General features: G+C 38.8%; 3 protein-coding genes across 4 annotated transcripts; 1 reads left to right on the forward strand and 2 right to left on the reverse strand.

Annotated features, from left to right (window-relative positions):
• Nucleotides 1-910: 910 nt before the first annotated feature.
• LOC136707554 (zona pellucida sperm-binding protein 3-like) lies at nucleotides 911-3,472 on the reverse strand. The gene is made up of 10 exons (XM_066681696.1): nucleotides 3,314-3,472; nucleotides 3,062-3,240; nucleotides 2,775-2,878; nucleotides 2,394-2,485; nucleotides 2,020-2,200; nucleotides 1,813-1,918; nucleotides 1,581-1,669; nucleotides 1,388-1,479; nucleotides 1,241-1,318; nucleotides 911-1,162 (listed from the first exon to the last, which is right to left on the reverse strand). The coding sequence occupies exons 1-9, from the start codon at nucleotides 3,375-3,377 to the stop codon at nucleotides 1,272-1,274; spliced, it is 954 nt and encodes a 317-aa protein (XP_066537793.1). The 5' UTR covers nucleotides 3,378-3,472; the 3' UTR covers nucleotides 911-1,162; nucleotides 1,241-1,271.
• Nucleotides 3,473-7,923: 4,451 nt separating this feature from the next.
• Nucleotides 7,924-12,674, reverse strand: LOC136707504 (zona pellucida sperm-binding protein 3-like). 2 transcript variants are annotated; one of them, XM_066681627.1, is made up of 10 exons: nucleotides 12,566-12,674; nucleotides 12,226-12,407; nucleotides 12,043-12,146; nucleotides 11,880-11,968; nucleotides 11,203-11,383; nucleotides 11,012-11,117; nucleotides 9,355-9,443; nucleotides 9,178-9,269; nucleotides 8,943-9,036; nucleotides 7,924-8,103 (listed from the first exon to the last, which is right to left on the reverse strand). In XM_066681627.1, exons 1-9 carry the CDS (start codon nucleotides 12,627-12,629, stop codon nucleotides 8,975-8,977), a joined length of 969 nt encoding a protein of 322 aa, XP_066537724.1. In that variant the 5' UTR covers nucleotides 12,630-12,674; the 3' UTR covers nucleotides 7,924-8,103; nucleotides 8,943-8,974. The 2 variants fall into 2 exon arrangements, with proteins under 2 accessions (XP_066537724.1, XP_066537723.1); XM_066681626.1 differs by having other exon boundaries at nucleotides 7,925-8,108.
• Nucleotides 12,675-13,556: 882 nt separating this feature from the next.
• nedd8l (NEDD8 ubiquitin like modifier, like) lies at nucleotides 13,557-16,652 on the forward strand. Its single transcript, XM_066680494.1, has 4 exons — nucleotides 13,557-13,772; nucleotides 15,819-15,866; nucleotides 15,950-16,032; nucleotides 16,143-16,652. Exons 1-4 carry the CDS (start codon nucleotides 13,755-13,757, stop codon nucleotides 16,234-16,236), a joined length of 243 nt encoding a protein of 80 aa, XP_066536591.1. The 5' UTR covers nucleotides 13,557-13,754; the 3' UTR covers nucleotides 16,237-16,652.
• The last annotated feature ends 23 nt before the right edge of the window (nucleotides 16,653-16,675 follow it).

Consider the following 16,675-nt stretch of genomic DNA (forward strand, 5'->3'; position numbering starts at 1 on the left):
GGGCCTGAGGGTCCCAGATCCTCGTCATGGGTATCTGTGTGGATTTTGGTGTATTCCATATGACCACCGGTCAATTTTGAGCCTGTCAGCTTTGGAGTAAGAAGCACATATGCAAGAGGAACACTATAGAAACATTCAATCTGAGTCGACCTTTCAAGGCCACCATCTTTTTTATTTATTTTATTTTATCTGGCACAAGGATTTTCCACACAAGATTCCACACAGAAAAGATCAATTTACAAATTTGATTTTGGGGCTAGGCTATTTAGGCATTTGAGGTCTATGTACACTGAATGATCACCTACTTTGAATCTACACTCACTGTCTATTTCATCAGCTCCACGGACCATACAGGAACACTCCACAGACTGACCATTACAGAGTGTAGTCCATCTGTTTCTCTGCATACATTCTTACACCCATTTCACCCTGCTCTTTAATGGTCAGGACCCCTACAGAGCAGGTATAATATGGGTGGTATAATATCATTCTCAGCACTGCAGTGACACTGATATGGCAGTGGTGTGTTTTGTTTGTTGCACTGGTACAAGCGGATCAGATTGGAGTAATAAAACTTTGCTTCATCTACAAGCTCTGTGGTCGTCCTGACCACTGACGAGCAAGGAGAAATAGGAATAAAATATGTAGAGATAGATGGACTACAGTCTGTAATTGTAGAACTACGAAGTGCTCCTGTATGGCCAATGGAACTGATGCAAGACATTGAGTGTTAGTACAACATATGCGTTACTAATCCAGTGATTGTTCAGTGTAGTACAACATGAATGTTAACCCTTATGTCAAGATGTATGCAACATCATGCACTTAAGTTTACAGGTTAACAGCATTTCCTGCTGCCAAAAGGTTCAAGTGAATTAAAGAGAAGTTATCAATGGAGACAAAGTCTACCTGAATGTTAAAATAACATGCTAGATGCATTTTTATTTAGAATGACAGAGCAGACAAAAATTGAGTGAATTCAAGTAATCAGTCAGCCTACCATATCTATTTAATACAGGAAAAAATTACATTATATACACATGCAGAAAATGCAGTTAAATCTTGCAGTGAACCTCTTAGACCAGAGTAATACTGAGGGTGTGAATGGACCTCCATTGCAAGGACGTCTATGATGACCACCAGTGGCTTGGAAGTACCAGACCTTGAAAGAAAAATATTGAAATTAAAGCTCAGGAATGACAAGAAACTAAAACAAGCAAAAGTGGATAAATAATCAAACCTGGTCATAGCCATCAGGGTTATTCCACTGGCTAATCCGTGATGGTAACTGGGCCGAGGACAACAGGCTGAGTGAGTGCTGGAGATTTACAAAGCATTAGACTCCACTGGTTTCAAACAATTAAGATTGCAATGATTAAATACTGACCTCTTCTGGTTTCCCTTTTTCTCCTCATCTGGCATTTTGTTTCACAGCAAGAACAGAGGGCACTTTCCAAAGGGCCATCTAGAAGCTCCCACCTATAATCATGTAAATTCATTTACTAAAATCATTTTTGAAACTGGATGATTTGTTGATACATCTTGAACATTTGTCCATTTTGTAAACATATGAGACTTGCCTTCCATTCTGTTGACTGTACTGACAAGCTTTCCTGCCATTATCTATGTCTTTAGGATCCCAGGCCACAAGTTTACAATGAATATAGACCTGTATAGAAGTAACAAACCAAACAAACTGTAACAGATTTCCAGCTGATAACCGCTAGAGTTGAGTATCAGTTCAAGGCAAGGCATCAGTAATTACATTATATAGATAAAGGTTTTTAAATACATAAGAAGTCTAATACATACTTCTTTTCCAAAAGCAAACTTGAAAGCTTGAAGGTGTAGTCTGATTTCAGTGAGGCTTTGTCTGGGTAAGAACTTCGATTTACTATTCTTGCTGTCCACCAAACATCTAAGAAGCAAATATCACCTGTCTCAATTAGCACATTTGTGACATGCAGTAAAAAAAAAGTTGATTTAATTTTCAGTCAAGAGAGACAAACCAAGAGTTACCCCTTGTTTGCAATTATAGGGTAAACATAGCTTTCTTGTCCCAGTTCTGGTGTAGTGGATGCTACACACTCTTCCAGCAGGAGAACTAGTGGCTGATGATTGTGTTGTTCAACAGCAGCAGCTATCGGGATCAGAGAGCCTAAGGAGTATGTAGTTGATGTGGCCACACTACTGAAGTCATCTGCAATAAATCGTAAAGTTATGTTAGTGTTAACCGAAAGTTTACATATCAATTCTTACAAATCTTACTTAGCATTGTCACCAATACGGCCTACTTGTCTTGAATCTAGTATAATCCTCACAGTAAAATTTTTATTGTCAAAATGAAGTGTCAGTTTAACGTTTGCTGTAAAGTCAAGAACAGAGTTAAATACCGTTCATCAGACTCATATGGAAGACCAGCTCCCCCTGTCCGTTTGAATGGAAGATCAATGGATCATACATAGGTGGACTCCAGTCTGCAGCCCTAAAAATGTAGACACAGTCATTCTGTACAAAAACAGATTTAGCTGAATTTCAGGCTTGTTAAAAATGGCTGATGACTGGAAATGTTTCAGCTGAACACCAGCATTGAAAGAAACGATGCAAACTGTGTGTCTTTTCATGAGTATCTGTCAATAAATGAAAACCAGAATATTGCACTTAGAAACACCAAAGGCTTACAAAAACAAAAAGGTTTGCCACTTTAGACTTTGGTACACTGGTAGCTTCAGAACATCACAAAACCTAAAATATTAAAAACATGGTGGCTCTACCTTTCATAAAGACAGACAACATGGAAGGAGAAGAATTGTGAAGGGCTTTTGATTGAAGCTGTGAAGGACAGTTCATTTTCATACACAATCTTATCTTCAGTCACCTATGAAGGGGAACAAGTTTAAGATTTATGACCATCTACCAAATGGTCAGTGACCCAGACACAGAACCAAGCCTAAGAAGTCCTAGACCAGGCTGGAAATGTCAGGGAAAAACAGCCTTACAAGTAATAGATATTTAAATGAATTTTTTTTAATTTAAAAGTTTGCATTTCTATGAAGCCCACCAATCTCCTGAAACTGCAGTCATCAAACCTCGCATGAAATACTGCCTCTGCACCCCCAGGCCGGACTGACACGCTGGATGGAGGACAATCACCCAGACGGAGAGCCCAAGGGTCGGTCTGTGATTGTGACTCAGTCCATCGCACAGACACAGAGCTCTTTCCACAATCCACTGTGACCTCTGAAGAAAGAATATCCAGTCAACATAATTGTAGTATTTAGAGCTAAATACAACAAAGTAAACTCACAATTACCTCCTCGCACCCAAAACAAAGCAATAGAACTTAGTACAAACACACTTCCCAATAAGAAAGTCATTATAAGAAAATACTGAGATAATATTAACTGAGGAGTTATTCATGAACTCTCAAAAGCTTAGCTTGCTAAACAGCAGACAGCTGGATCATGCTAAATTGGCTTAATGAAGCCAAAACCTCAGATTGCCCTCTGCTGTTGGAGGGTTACAACTGCATGAAGGAAATTCACCTTTTTTTTTTTTTTTTAATGGAAATCCCTGTCTGAGCCCAAAACTCCTCATTGAAATGTGCACTATTGTGGTTTTGTTGAAGGGTGGTTAACAAGGGTAAATGCATTCAAGGCTCACTCAATTTAACATTATTTAATATAGTTTTATTTTTCTAAAACACGAGTAATTTCTACTTAGACTTGCCAAAAAACACCAAAGCCCCCAGTTTCAGTTGAGAAATTGCTTTCTGCTTGCTGATATATGTGTGACACATCACAGGACTGCAGTGGATTAAAGATAATCGACTTTATCATTAGGGATGTTCTGGGCTACACAGCATTTTAAATTGTGATATTAATTTTAAGTTTGCTGTGTTCTCCCCAGGGCAGCACGGTGGCGCAGCAGGTAGTGTCGCAGTCACACAGCTCCAGGGGCCTGGAGGTTGTGGGTTCGATTTCCCCTCCGGGTGATTGTCTGTGAGGAGTTGGTGTGTTCTCCGCGTGGGTTTCCTCCGGGTGCTCCGGTTTCTTCCCACAGTCCAAAAACACACATCACAGGACTGCAGTGGGACACAGGACACATGTTGGTAGGTGGATTGGCGACTCAGAATTGTCCGTAGGTGTGAGTGAATACGTGTGTGTGTGTGTGTGTGTGTGTCTGTGTTGCCCTGTGAAGGACTGGCGCCCCCTCCAGGGTGTATTCCCGCCTTGCGCCCAATGATTCCAGGTAAGCTCTGGACCCACCGCGACCCTGAACTGGATAAGCGGTTACAGATAATGAATGAATGTGTTCTCCCCCATGTCCAGGTGGGTTTCCTCCCACAGTCAAAAACCACATGTTGGTAGGTGGACTGGCTTCTCAAAAGTGTCCATAGGTGTGAGTGAATATGAACAGGTGCCAGTCATAACGTTAGAATATCATGAACATTTTAATTCCGTAATTCCATTCCGAAACTTGTATATTATACTCATTCATTACACACAGACTGATATAGTCTTAAAAAATTAAAATAAATAATCACACGTTATTTGTCTGTGTGTCACAATATTTGTCTGTGTGTAATGAATGAGTATAATATACAAGTTTCACTTTTGGAATTACTGAAATAAATCAACTTTTTCATGATATTCTAGTTTTATAACCAGCACCTGTTTGTATAGCCCTGAGAAGGACTGGCGCCCCCACCTGGGTGTGTTCCCATCTTGCACCCAGTGATTCCAGGTAGGCTCCAGACTCGCGGTTACAGACAATGAATTAATTAAGTTTCCATTTAAAGGAGAATATAATCCAGGACTAGACTTAATCCCTGTGTGGGAAGCCACAAATGGAATGAAATATTTTTTGGATGCATTCCATAGCACTGAAGCTACCTTAGATCAAGTTGTCAATGACGTTCATGCAGATACTGGCACCCTTCAAAAAAAATAAAAAATAAAATTCAAAATTTATTTATATAGCGCTTTTCACAACTGATGTTGTCACAAAGCAGCTTCACAGAATTCCAATAAGACAAAGATTTGACATGAAATGTAAAAATCCCCAGGTGAGCAAGCAAGGGGCGACAGTGGCAAGGAAAAACTCCCTCAGCTGAGGAAGAAACCTTGGGAGGAACCAAGGCTCACAAGGGGTGACCCATCCTCCTCTGGTCAATCTACTGGTGATGATAGTTAGTAGTCCGTGAGAACTTCAGTGTAGGGGCAGCTTCAAGGCACTTGGTGGTTGCTGGAGCGTGGGCAGCTGGTCTGAAGCTTGGAGGAGGATCTCGACAGTCATCCATCAGTGTCCAGACAGACAGGTGGGCAGTCGTTTACTCTGAAAAATGTAAAGGGATGGAATTAATTTTGAACTGTTTGGTGTTAAAGCAGAAAATGTGAACATTTCCAGAGTGTGGCTAATGACTCCGGCAGATCTGACTATGACAGCTTTAACTAAAAGGAGAGAACCAGATAGACACACAGACACGGGAGCATCCTGAAACACTGGCATCCCTCCGCTCCACCGTCAAAAAACCTGAGTGATCGCGTGAAGCGGTGGGACGGCAGCACCAGCGTCTCAGTTTACTATAATTCCCTGTGTCCATGGACCCCCCGGATCTGCCGCCTTTATCTATGGGGGAGCATTAACTACCAAAAGATAAACTAAACAAATTAGTTTTTAGCCTAGATTTGAAGACTGCGACTGTGTCTGAGTCCCAAACATTTTCTGGAAGATCATTCCAGAGTTTGGGGGCTTTATAAGAAAAGGCTCTTCTCTCAGCTGAGGCCTTCTGAATTCTGGGAACAAATAAAAATCCAGTATTCTGTGATCTGAGTAAACGTGGAGGCTCATAATAGGAAATTGTATCTTGAAGGTATTCAGGAGCAAGCCCATGTAGAGCTTTATATGTTAATAACAGAATTTTGTAGTCGATGCAGAATTTTACAGGCAGCCAATGGAGTGATGGTAGAACTGGGCTGATATGTTCAAATTTTCTAGTTTTAGTGAGGACCCTGGCTGCAGCAGTTGAAATAGTTGAAGTTTTCTTAAATTTCTGCTGGTGCATCCTGACAGTAGTGCGTTACAGTAGTCAAGCCTTGAAGTAATAAAGGCATGTACTAACGTTTCTGCGTCCTGGAGGGATAAGGCATTTCTAATCTTAGCAATATTGCGAAGATGTAAAAAAGCTGTCCTAGTGATACTGCCTATGTGTTGATCAAATGATAAATCCGGGTCAATTATGACACCAAGATTTTTTGCTGCTGAACCAGGTTTAACTGGAACGTCAGCAAGATTTAAATCTGATAATTTATTTCTTGCCACCTTTGGACCCAAAAGCAGGACCTCTGTTTTGTTGCTGTTTAGAAGGAGGAAGTTACACAACATCCAGCCTTTCATGTCTTTTACACAGTCCTCTATTTTCTTTAATCTGTGTTTGTCATCAGGCTTGGCTGAAATATACAATTGCGTGTCGTCTGCGTAACAGTGAAAGTTAATGTCATGGTTTCTTATAACTGTGCCTAGCGGTAACATGTATAATGTAAATAATAATGGTCCTAAAATAGAGCCTTGTGGAATTCCAAATCTTACTTTAGAATAATTTGAATTTAGATTGTTTACTTTTACGAATTGATAATGTTCCGTTAAGTAAGATTTGAACCATAATAGGGCTGTCCCCGTAATTCCAACCATGTTTTCTAACCTTTCTAGGAGAATATTGTGGTCTATTGTATCGAAGGCTGTGCTGAGGTCAAGAAGCACCAACAGGGATACGTGGCCTTGATCAGAGACAAGAAGATCATTTCTTATCTTGACTAGAGCTGTCTCTGTACTATGATGTGGCCTAAATCCAGATTGGAACTTTTCATATGATTATGTAGATATGAACTAAATTGTTGGGCCACGGCTTTTTCTAAGTTCTTGGACAGAAATGGCAGATTTGAAATAGGCCTGTAATTAGACAGTGTACTAGCATCAAGATTTGTTTTCTTGATTATAGGTTTAATAAGTGCTAGTTTAAAAGCTTTGGGTACATGGCCCAGGCTAAGGGATGAGTTTACTATAGTTAAAAGAGGATTGATAATAGCTGGTAGTACTTCTTTGAGCAATTTTGTGGGAATTGCATCAAGTGTGCAAGTTGTACAGTTTGCAGAGGTGATAATCTTCTCTAGTTCTAACTGTGGGAGTGGGTAAAAGGTTTCAAGTCTTTCTTTTACAGTTATATTATGTTTTATATCATTCACATCGGGTGGCAGCCAGGTCGGATTTAATCCTGTGGCTTGAGTTTGTTGTCTAATAATCTCAATTTTATTATTAAAAAAAGTCCATAAAATATTCACTGGTGAGAGTTGCTGGAATTAGTTGTTCGGAACCCGCTTGATTTTTTTGTAGTTCTGGAAAACACACTAAACAGTGCTCTCGGATTATTTTATTCGAAATATTTTATTATTATTATTTTTATTATCAGCGAGGCCAGATATGCTGAACGAGTTTTGGTGAGGGCCTTTCTATACTCTATAAGGCTGTCCTTCCAGGCAGAATGGAAGGACAGCCTTATAGAGTATAGAAAAAAAATATAAAAAAATTAAAAAAAGCCAGATGCCAAGCTCATGTCACTGAAGAGGGAGAAAACCATTTACTGACACCAGGGCTTCGTAAACATATTAGACCTGTTTGGTTTTGATTACAGATTGTAGAGCAGTAAATGGTGTGGAAACATATGAAATCAAATATTTGATTACAATTGTGAATGTTCCCTTTAATTATGCTCTTGAATGTTTTACTCGTTCTATAACAAAGCAGAATCTCATGATTTAGAGCTATTTATCCAATGATTAGGACAAAATCTCTTGCATGTGATATGGTTTCAGCAGAGATGTCTTCAGTACTTGTTTATTAGTGTTGAGACAAACAAACGAACAAAGGATTTAAAATGAAGCATAGTCCACTTTATTGGCCCAGTTCATATCAAGCTAGAGAGAAAAATGCATGCTCCATTCTAAAATGCCATTCAGACATTCAGTTTTTCAGATGTAAACTTCTCCACTCAGCTAAAGCCTACAGCCAACTCTTGCAGCAGTAAGCAGGTACAGCTGGTCCTTTCTGTACTGCAAAGAAAAAGCAAAATTATATTAAGTTTGCACTGTACAGAGCCCCTAAAGGGAATGGGGGAGGGAAGGAAAAAAAAAAATTGATTTTCCTTCACAAATACTTTGTGGGCTCCGTATGGTACAGTACTGTGCTTACTGTTGATTGTGTGCGTGTCAGGTGAACTATGGAGCAGCTTGCTGAGTTTTACTTTGATCTTGGACTGAAATATAAAGAAATCCATGTTTTCTGCTGAGAAGAGATGCTATATGTTATTGGGGAGCGCCAACTGAAGCGTTGGTTGCCGTGTTGTTAATTGCTATGAAATGAGGATGAAAGAATTTAAAAGTGCAAGTGTTGAGCCACTGCCTTACACCCTCCATCTTGTTACTGAATGACTGGATTTTTGTGGGAGACTTTGCTTGGTAAAGGTTCTTAGCTTTACTCCTTCCCCAGTGCGCCGTCCACACTTTCTTTCACGAAGCCGCCTACGTCTCATACACCTGTTACTATGGAGATATGTGGAACTACAGTGTTCTGACTAGCACTTTCAGGATATTACCGAACGTATATAAACTTGTTGTTCACAACTTCCTCTGATGTTAGGCAGTTCCTTACAGATGTATGAACGATCTGCACTGGCAAATAAATAAATACATATATAATATCTGTTTCAAGTGGCTGGATTTCCCTGGACACTGCAGTGTCCTGTGTTGACTGAGCCCCAAAGACAATTGTGTGTGTGTTTAATACATTTGTAAAAGAATTCAAAATCAATAGCGCCCCCCCCCCCCAATTAGGTGCTCCATAGCACTGAAATTTGTTTTAAATTTAATTAAACAAATTAAACCAACCTTTAAGCAGCTTTTAACCAGCTCTGACTTCTTCAGAGAGTCCCCGTTATCATCACTGGTCCTAATATTACATTTTGAGATAGACCTTGGAAGTCTGACCAGGAAATATTGCAAATCAATAGAGAAAAGAGGGGGCAGGGGAGTGGGGAGAGAAGGAAGAAAAATAAAAATAGATAATTCAATAGACATTCCCATGCGTAGCGAAACGAATAAGCAGATGATCAAAATACTTCACCAGGATGTAAACTCCTCTTCACTCGCCAACTGCAGTCATAATCGCAGCAGCTGCACAGGTCACTCCTTGAAGGGTCATCTAGAAGTTCCCATCTGTCAGTGTCAGAGTAGAAATACATCAACAGTCTAAAATGAGGTCTAATTTATAACATGCATAAATACAAAGTTATACATTTACCGTGCAGTGTTTTTGTCATAATTGCAAGCCTTCTTTTCTTCATTTAAATCTTGAGGGTCCCATACCACTAGCTTACAATGGATGTACACCTGGCAGTAATGCAAAAGAACAACACTATTGATCCCGAAGGAATTTGTTGATATATAAAAATAAATGAATAAAAATTAAAATGGAGCCTTACTACACAAAAGCTATCTAAAAGATTGTATCCAAAAATGAGTCCATTTCACGATGGATAGATGCAACTTGTGTGTTCATTCCTTTCAGGCCAAATATCTGAACTTGCCCAGATTTATGCAGTAAATAAGACGTTTTTAAAATGTCAATTCTGTTGGTCAAAGCCATTGGTTAATGGATTCAAATTTAACTTTATATGTTTTAGTTTAAAAATAATCTGATTAATCCAATAAAATGCATTAAATGCAGGTTTAATATGTAGCTTAGACAGCAAGTGATAAAGGTTAATTTAGATGAAGTTTGTGATCAGCACAAGTCAGAAAACCTGGGATAAAATGAGGCATTCTACCCCTACCTCTTGGCTCCACCCTTCCATTTTGCTTAGGGGTAGTTTTTTTTTGTTTTTAAACAATTGGTTAACAAAGTTAACAAAACTTACAGCAAAGCCCTGTAAATGGGTGCTTCAATATTATTGTAATATTGTTTAACAGCATGCAATTATATTCAAACATCATTAATTTTTCTGTAACCGCTTATCCAGAGCCTCACCGGAATAACTGGACACAAGGTAGGAACAAACACTGCAGGGGGCACCAGTCCTTCACAGGGCAACACACACCAATGGACACTTCAGTCACCAATCCACCTACCAATGCATTTTATTTTTTTTTTTTACTACAGTGGGAGGAAACCAGAGCACCCGGAGGAAACCTACATTGACACAGGGAAAACAAACTACACCTGGAGCAGGACTTGAATCCACAACGTCCAGGTCCCTGGAGCTGTGTAACTGATTACCTGCTTCGCCAATGTGCCACCCTGTATTCATATTTTTGCAGTATATATTAACTTATTGTCCATCCCTAGGGGAAGGAGTATTCTTGTAGGGATAGGGTGAAGGGTTAGAGCAATATATTTAAGAGAAACACCTCAAAAGGAGTGTTATGAATGCCCTGTAAATCACAGGCAAGATTGGCTTCACAAGGAACCAAAGAAACGTGTCAGTATTTTCTCCTTTAAAAACTTAACTGCATTATTTTAATGTAGTTTTACTGCATTGACACTTAAGAATAAAACATTGCTAGTTGTATGGCCATGTCTGTAGTTAGCTAGTTAATTTCCAAGTCTTCCTTAAAATGTTGAGGCAATTGTCTGATGCTAGTGTAACATTTAATGTGGAATTGCAAGGTTCAAAACAGAAAGGCTACATTAGAGAAACTAAACTGGGATTGGGAGATGCTTATAAATACAACATGACAATTTGCCCTAACGTCACACTAGAAAAATCCAGGTTGGTATTCCACAAAGCAGACTCTTAGTTTAGCCAGATAACTTAAGGTAGCCTTAGTTAGCCTTAAGGTAGCTTGCTAACTAAGAAATAATTTGTGGAATACTCCCAGGCTTATCCAAAGCTGTCTAGTTTGACCAATGTTTAAGATTAAATAGGCAAAGCTTTTTAAGATTACGGAAAAAGCAATACTTCCTGTCCCAGTGGAAAATTGAAGGCTTGTAACCGGAGCAGAACTGAAGATGAATGATATCTTGGCAAGAACCTTGAGAGTCCAGCCTTACCATCCACAAGACACCTGAAGAATCAACAATATATAAAGCAGTCAGGGTCAGTAACTTTCTTGAAGTGAATATCCTGTCTCACACCATTTTAAAACTTACCCTTTGTTTTTAATAATGGGGTAGATAAGGGATTCTGGTTCTAGAGTCAGTGTGGTCATTGCCACACACTTCTCCATGAATAACATTAGGGGCTGATGGGCCTGCTGCTCCACTGCAGCCCAGATGTTAAGAAAGGAGCCCAGAGGAAAAGAATTGGAGAGTGCCGGGCCACTTAGGTCATCTGTTTGAGATAATTTAAGGGTTGTATGAGAGAGCCAGTGTCAAGTCTAGCATAAATGGTGCATTTTTATATATATTTATTTCCTTGAGAGCATAAATGGACATAATGATCTTTTGCTAGGGTTAATACATTGAACCATCCCTGGTTAAGGTGTTTACTGTAGTTTTACACTGATAGAAAATCTGCTGCATATTCCATTGCTGTTTTCTGCTTTGACACTACCATAACTACACCACTTTAATGCATGTTAACATGTCCCTTGAGGATTAAGCTGCTCATCTCCAATAGAATATGGAAAAAAAATAGTTAAAAGTATTTTAGATTGTAGAATTTAAAAAAAAAAAAAAAAAAAAAAAGTTACTAAGGCACCATAACTTGTGGAAATGTTGCAGGGAAGTATTTTAATAATCAAAAAGTGATGTGTTTGCCATGAATACATACAAGCTTTTAAATATATTGAAAAGGCATGTGTTACAGAATGCACCAAAACACTTACCATTTAGTATGCCCATGTGGAAAACAAGCCTTCCTTTACTATACACAACACCAAAATCAGGCACCACAAAGGGCTGAATCCACACAGGCCTACAATGAATACATCCATCATCAGTGATTACATTTAAAAGTCCACTTTTTCTGCACATTTATAGTAATGGTACCTTTCAACAGCACACACAACAGGGTAGACGATCACAGCAGGACTAGGTTTAGGTAGGGGCCTGAAGGCCAGCTCGTTTTTATAGACCAGACTCTTCCGCGTTCTCTGACAAGGGGGAAAAAAACACCTCCATTACATTACAACAAAAAAACCGAGACCTAACACAACTTGAGACTTCATGTACCTTGTGTCTGAAACCACATTCAGTAAGACCATAGTGGAAAAAGGCTTGTCCTCCATCAGCTGTATGTGAAAACTTGGATGGTAAACAGTTACCCAGAAAAAGCCGGGACGGTGTTTCAGCCAAGTCTTTGTTGACCTTCCATCTAATCACAACTGAGTCATTTGTGCACTTGATATGAATGTCTGGGCAGAAAAAAACAAAACAAAAACAAAAAAAAAAACCCCAAGAATTACAAACTTCAGAGCTTAAAAACACAGTATTCCACAACTAATCACACTCACACACACACACACACACACATATATATATATATATGCATGCATTAAAACAGTTTTACCACCTTCATAGGAAAACACAAACGCTGCAGTCACTAAAAGACAAAGACTGTGCCCCAAAAAAGACATGATTAACTGGTTTAACAGAGCAAGTGTATGTTAGATACAAACACCTGACCTCCTTAGGGCAGCTGAATATAACTAACCTCTGCAATCAGCCATACAATAATCAACACCTGCAAGGGGGAAGACTGAGGACATCAAAATGTCTGTGGGCTTAATTTGATAAATTTGAAAATAGACTTTGGTTCCAGTTTAAAAGCTTTAAAATATTTGGAATAAATGACTGAAATGCTGTTTTATGGCAAACTAGACTCCTATTGGTAGAAATATACTACAAATACACATGCACACAACTGGGGTATTATTAAGCCTCTTCAAAATATGTTGTTTTTATGTATTTTTTAAACAATCTTTAGGAACACAATGTGGTCACAGGCTCAGAGCCCCAAGCCCCTGGATCTATGTGGCAGTAATGCTACCTGCTGCATCTCTGTTTAACTTTTTAATTTTCTAGATATTTCAGAGGAGTTAATATTCTCCAGTAACATGGCTGAGCGAGCATGTACACTTCTGATACTTGTTATGGATGTGCCATTAATATGGGAAATATTATAGCAAAATAATATGATTTTATGATTATATTAAATGTCCAAATAAATTGTAGTACTGTATGTCTGTGATTAACATACTCTTCTCTAAGTGTTATACGTAAGAATGTTTAAAGACACTGTCTGCGTTGTGATAAAAATTATATAAAATGATAAATATATCAGTCAAACACAAATATCAAAACAAATGAAGACTAATTATATCATTAGCATGTATGCTAGTTAAGAATGTATATTAGAAGTTATTTCTATACTTAAAAGTAAACTCTTTTAAAGTCATTTTGTAATTAATTTAAACCAGAAATATGCAGGGAAACTTTAAAGATTATTCTCTATCAGAAAATGTTTGGGAGATTTTTGACTTTTGTCCACTTGGTGGCGATAGGTCACTGTGTTGCTCATTTTCTCACAGATGAAGAAAAGATACACATACTGGAGGATTTAGACTCATTGTTTTTTTTAATGATTTTTAATCTCAGCTAGCTAATTGTATTCCAGTTTTACATTAGAGCAGTAAAATTCTCGCCTCGACTTGTTAGTAATAACGGTTAACGTGTTCTGAAATAACAATAAAGACATCAAAATGTTGATTAAGGTCAAGGTAAGAGGTTAGCTACCTTTGCTTTAAAAGATAATATTCGTTTTCTGCTAATAAAGTCTCACAACAGGCTCTAGAGCTAGATGTTAAAGGTTATAAGACCTCATTTTGTACCATTTGAAATTAATGCCCCTGTCCGGCAGTTGAGTTTTATGTTTGCTTTTGGTTCGAATTATCCGATCCACCTTAAATGTTGCATTACTGAGCATTCTGACGCCGACAAAACATACTACTGCATTAAAGGTGGAACAGGAAAATTGTAAAGAGGATGTAAGGCTTACATAGAAATGAAAACGAGTAAAAATAGCCTGATGACCCCCCCCCCTTTTTTTTTTTTGATTATTTACTTAGAGGGGGGTATTTGACAAGATACCGTTATACTTCACATAGTTATAAGCTAATCCAAAGTGGCTCCTTGCACCCTGTACAATGTTCTAGTTTTCTAGTTTGCAGTATTTACACCAAGCACCTACACGTTAGACAATGTGTTAATTATTGTTGTTGTTTAATTTGGCATGTTAACATTTTATATCCCAGTCCATATATAGAAAGCAGACATGTAAACAGACATGTTTTAATCATGTTTTTTGTGATGTCACAAAATAGTCAGTCATAACATTATGACCTGTGTTTCTATGTTCACTGTCCATTTTCTCAGCTCCACTGACCATACAGGGGCACTTCATGCTTATTCAATTAGGCCTACAGACTGGAGGTTATCTCTTTGTTTGTCAACTTTCTTTCACCCTGTACACCAGTGGTAAGGACCACCACACAGCATGTATGATTTGGGTTTTTCGATCATTTTCTGCACTGCAGTGACACTGGCGTCGTGCTGTAGTTTTTAACAACTGACTAAGAATAGCCCACTAACCTAATTTTCCAACCAACAGCATCATCTACAAGGTGGATCAACTAGGTGGTCATGTCTGATACAGTGGACACTGTTTTTAAGCTCGAGCAGAACTTATGTGTCTGATCCACTTGTACCACACGACACACACAAATACAACACCATCAGGTCAGTGTGTTGGTGCTGTACTGGGAATGACACACCACCCATATCACACCTTCTCTTTCTCTCTCTCTATCCATCCATGCATGCAGAACAAAAGATGGAAGTGCTCCTGTATGGTCAGTGAAGTTAAGAGAATGGACAGTGAGCTTAAAAAAAAGGTGGTGGGCAAAATGTCATGCATTCAGTATGTGCAGATTTTTATGTAAATAATTATTCTTCAATCCCCCCTGTTGCTCATCTGCAGTTCCAAAGCTGAAGAACAATGTAAGGCAGCCACACAGAAAGGGGTGATCAATGGAATGATCTCTTCCTAGATTAGGACCACTGGCTGTACAGGAGCACTTTGTAGTTGTACAATTACAAACTGTAGTCCTCCAGTTTCTCCACACACTTTCTTATCCCCATTTCACCCTGCCCTTCAATGGTCAGGGCCACCACAAAGCAGGTATGATTTCAGTGGGAGATGGTGGTGGAGTTTTTAAAGCTCTCATGTCTTTGTTGGACTAAGAATAGTCCACCACACAAAAAATATCCAGTTGACAGCGTCCTGCGTCCAGGACAACCGACACACACCATACAGCAACAGATGAGCTACTGTACACATGTTAACACCACCACCACAGAAGTGTTACTGCTTTGCTGAGAATGAGGGCATCTGTATGGTCAGTGCAGCTGCAAAATGGACAGTGAGTGTAGATACAAAGTAGGTGTTCCTAATCCAGTGATCGTTCAGCGCATAACATCTGTCTAAAATGTATGCTCTATTAAGACTTACCTAGTGAACTATGTAGGGATTTTAGCTTTTTGAGATTCAGCCATTATCTTGTCTTCAGGAATAACTGTCCAGTGACTTTCAGCATCAGTGTTTCAGGGTTATTTTTTTTACACAGCAGTCTTGTGTTAGAAGATCTTTAAACAGATTATTCCTATGTTTGTGATGCTTATAGTCAACAAATACAATTCTAGATCAGCACATCTAGAGTTTTGTGAAAGCAAAATCCGCATCTTGAAGATTCTGTTGTTTCTTGCAGACACTCACAGGAAAAGAAATAGAGATTGACATCGAACCCACAGATAAGGTATGAACCATAACAACAACAACAATTGCCACAAATGCTTTCTCAAGATATGAATACTGAATAGCTTTTTTCTTTTAATCCAGGTAGAAAGGATCAAGGAAAGGGTTGAAGAGAAGGAAGGGATTCCTCCACAGCAACAACGGCTGATTTACAGTGGGAAACAAATGTATTGTTAACATTGTCCTCCGTGTTGTCTTATTTAGTTTGTTCATGAACGTCTGCAGCTTAGCTCAACTGTGTTTGGCAATCTGTCACTTGTGACATTCTCTCTTTTAGGAATGATGAGAAAACGGCCTCTGACTATAAGATCCAAGGAGGATCTGTACTGCACCTAGTTCTTGCCCTTAGAGGAGGCAGGATAATCTACTGACGCTGCTGAGGAAACCTGTTCCGCTTGGGCTCTTCATTGGACTCCTGATGTCACATGATGGGAGTATAAAGCACTTGTGTCATATGCAAAAGAAATTTGAAATTTGTTGTGTTTAGAAGGCTGAAAAGCATACAAATGCTGTGGAACTACTCATTTTCTTTCTAAATTTGAACAACGTTTATGTGTCACCTTCCCATCAAATCATTAGAGCTTGTCTACCCAAGTCCTGAGAGGATGAGAAGCAAAAGTTTCTGCTCATTTGCTGTGATGCCTAAAGGCAAGACCTGCCCAGTGCAGTCGTATGTTTATATCCTTACTACTCCATACTATTGTGTTTGGTTATTGTTTTTCAAATGAATAATAGAATTTAAGTTTGTGGCTTTTTCTCCACAGCTATGAGAGGTTCTTTATGTTAATATTTAATTCACAGCAACCTCAC

The sequence above is a fragment of the Hoplias malabaricus genome, chromosome 9 (genome assembly GCF_029633855.1).
Source record: "Hoplias malabaricus isolate fHopMal1 chromosome 9, fHopMal1.hap1, whole genome shotgun sequence".
In the NCBI taxonomy this organism is placed as follows: Eukaryota; Metazoa; Chordata; class Actinopteri; order Characiformes; family Erythrinidae; genus Hoplias; species Hoplias malabaricus.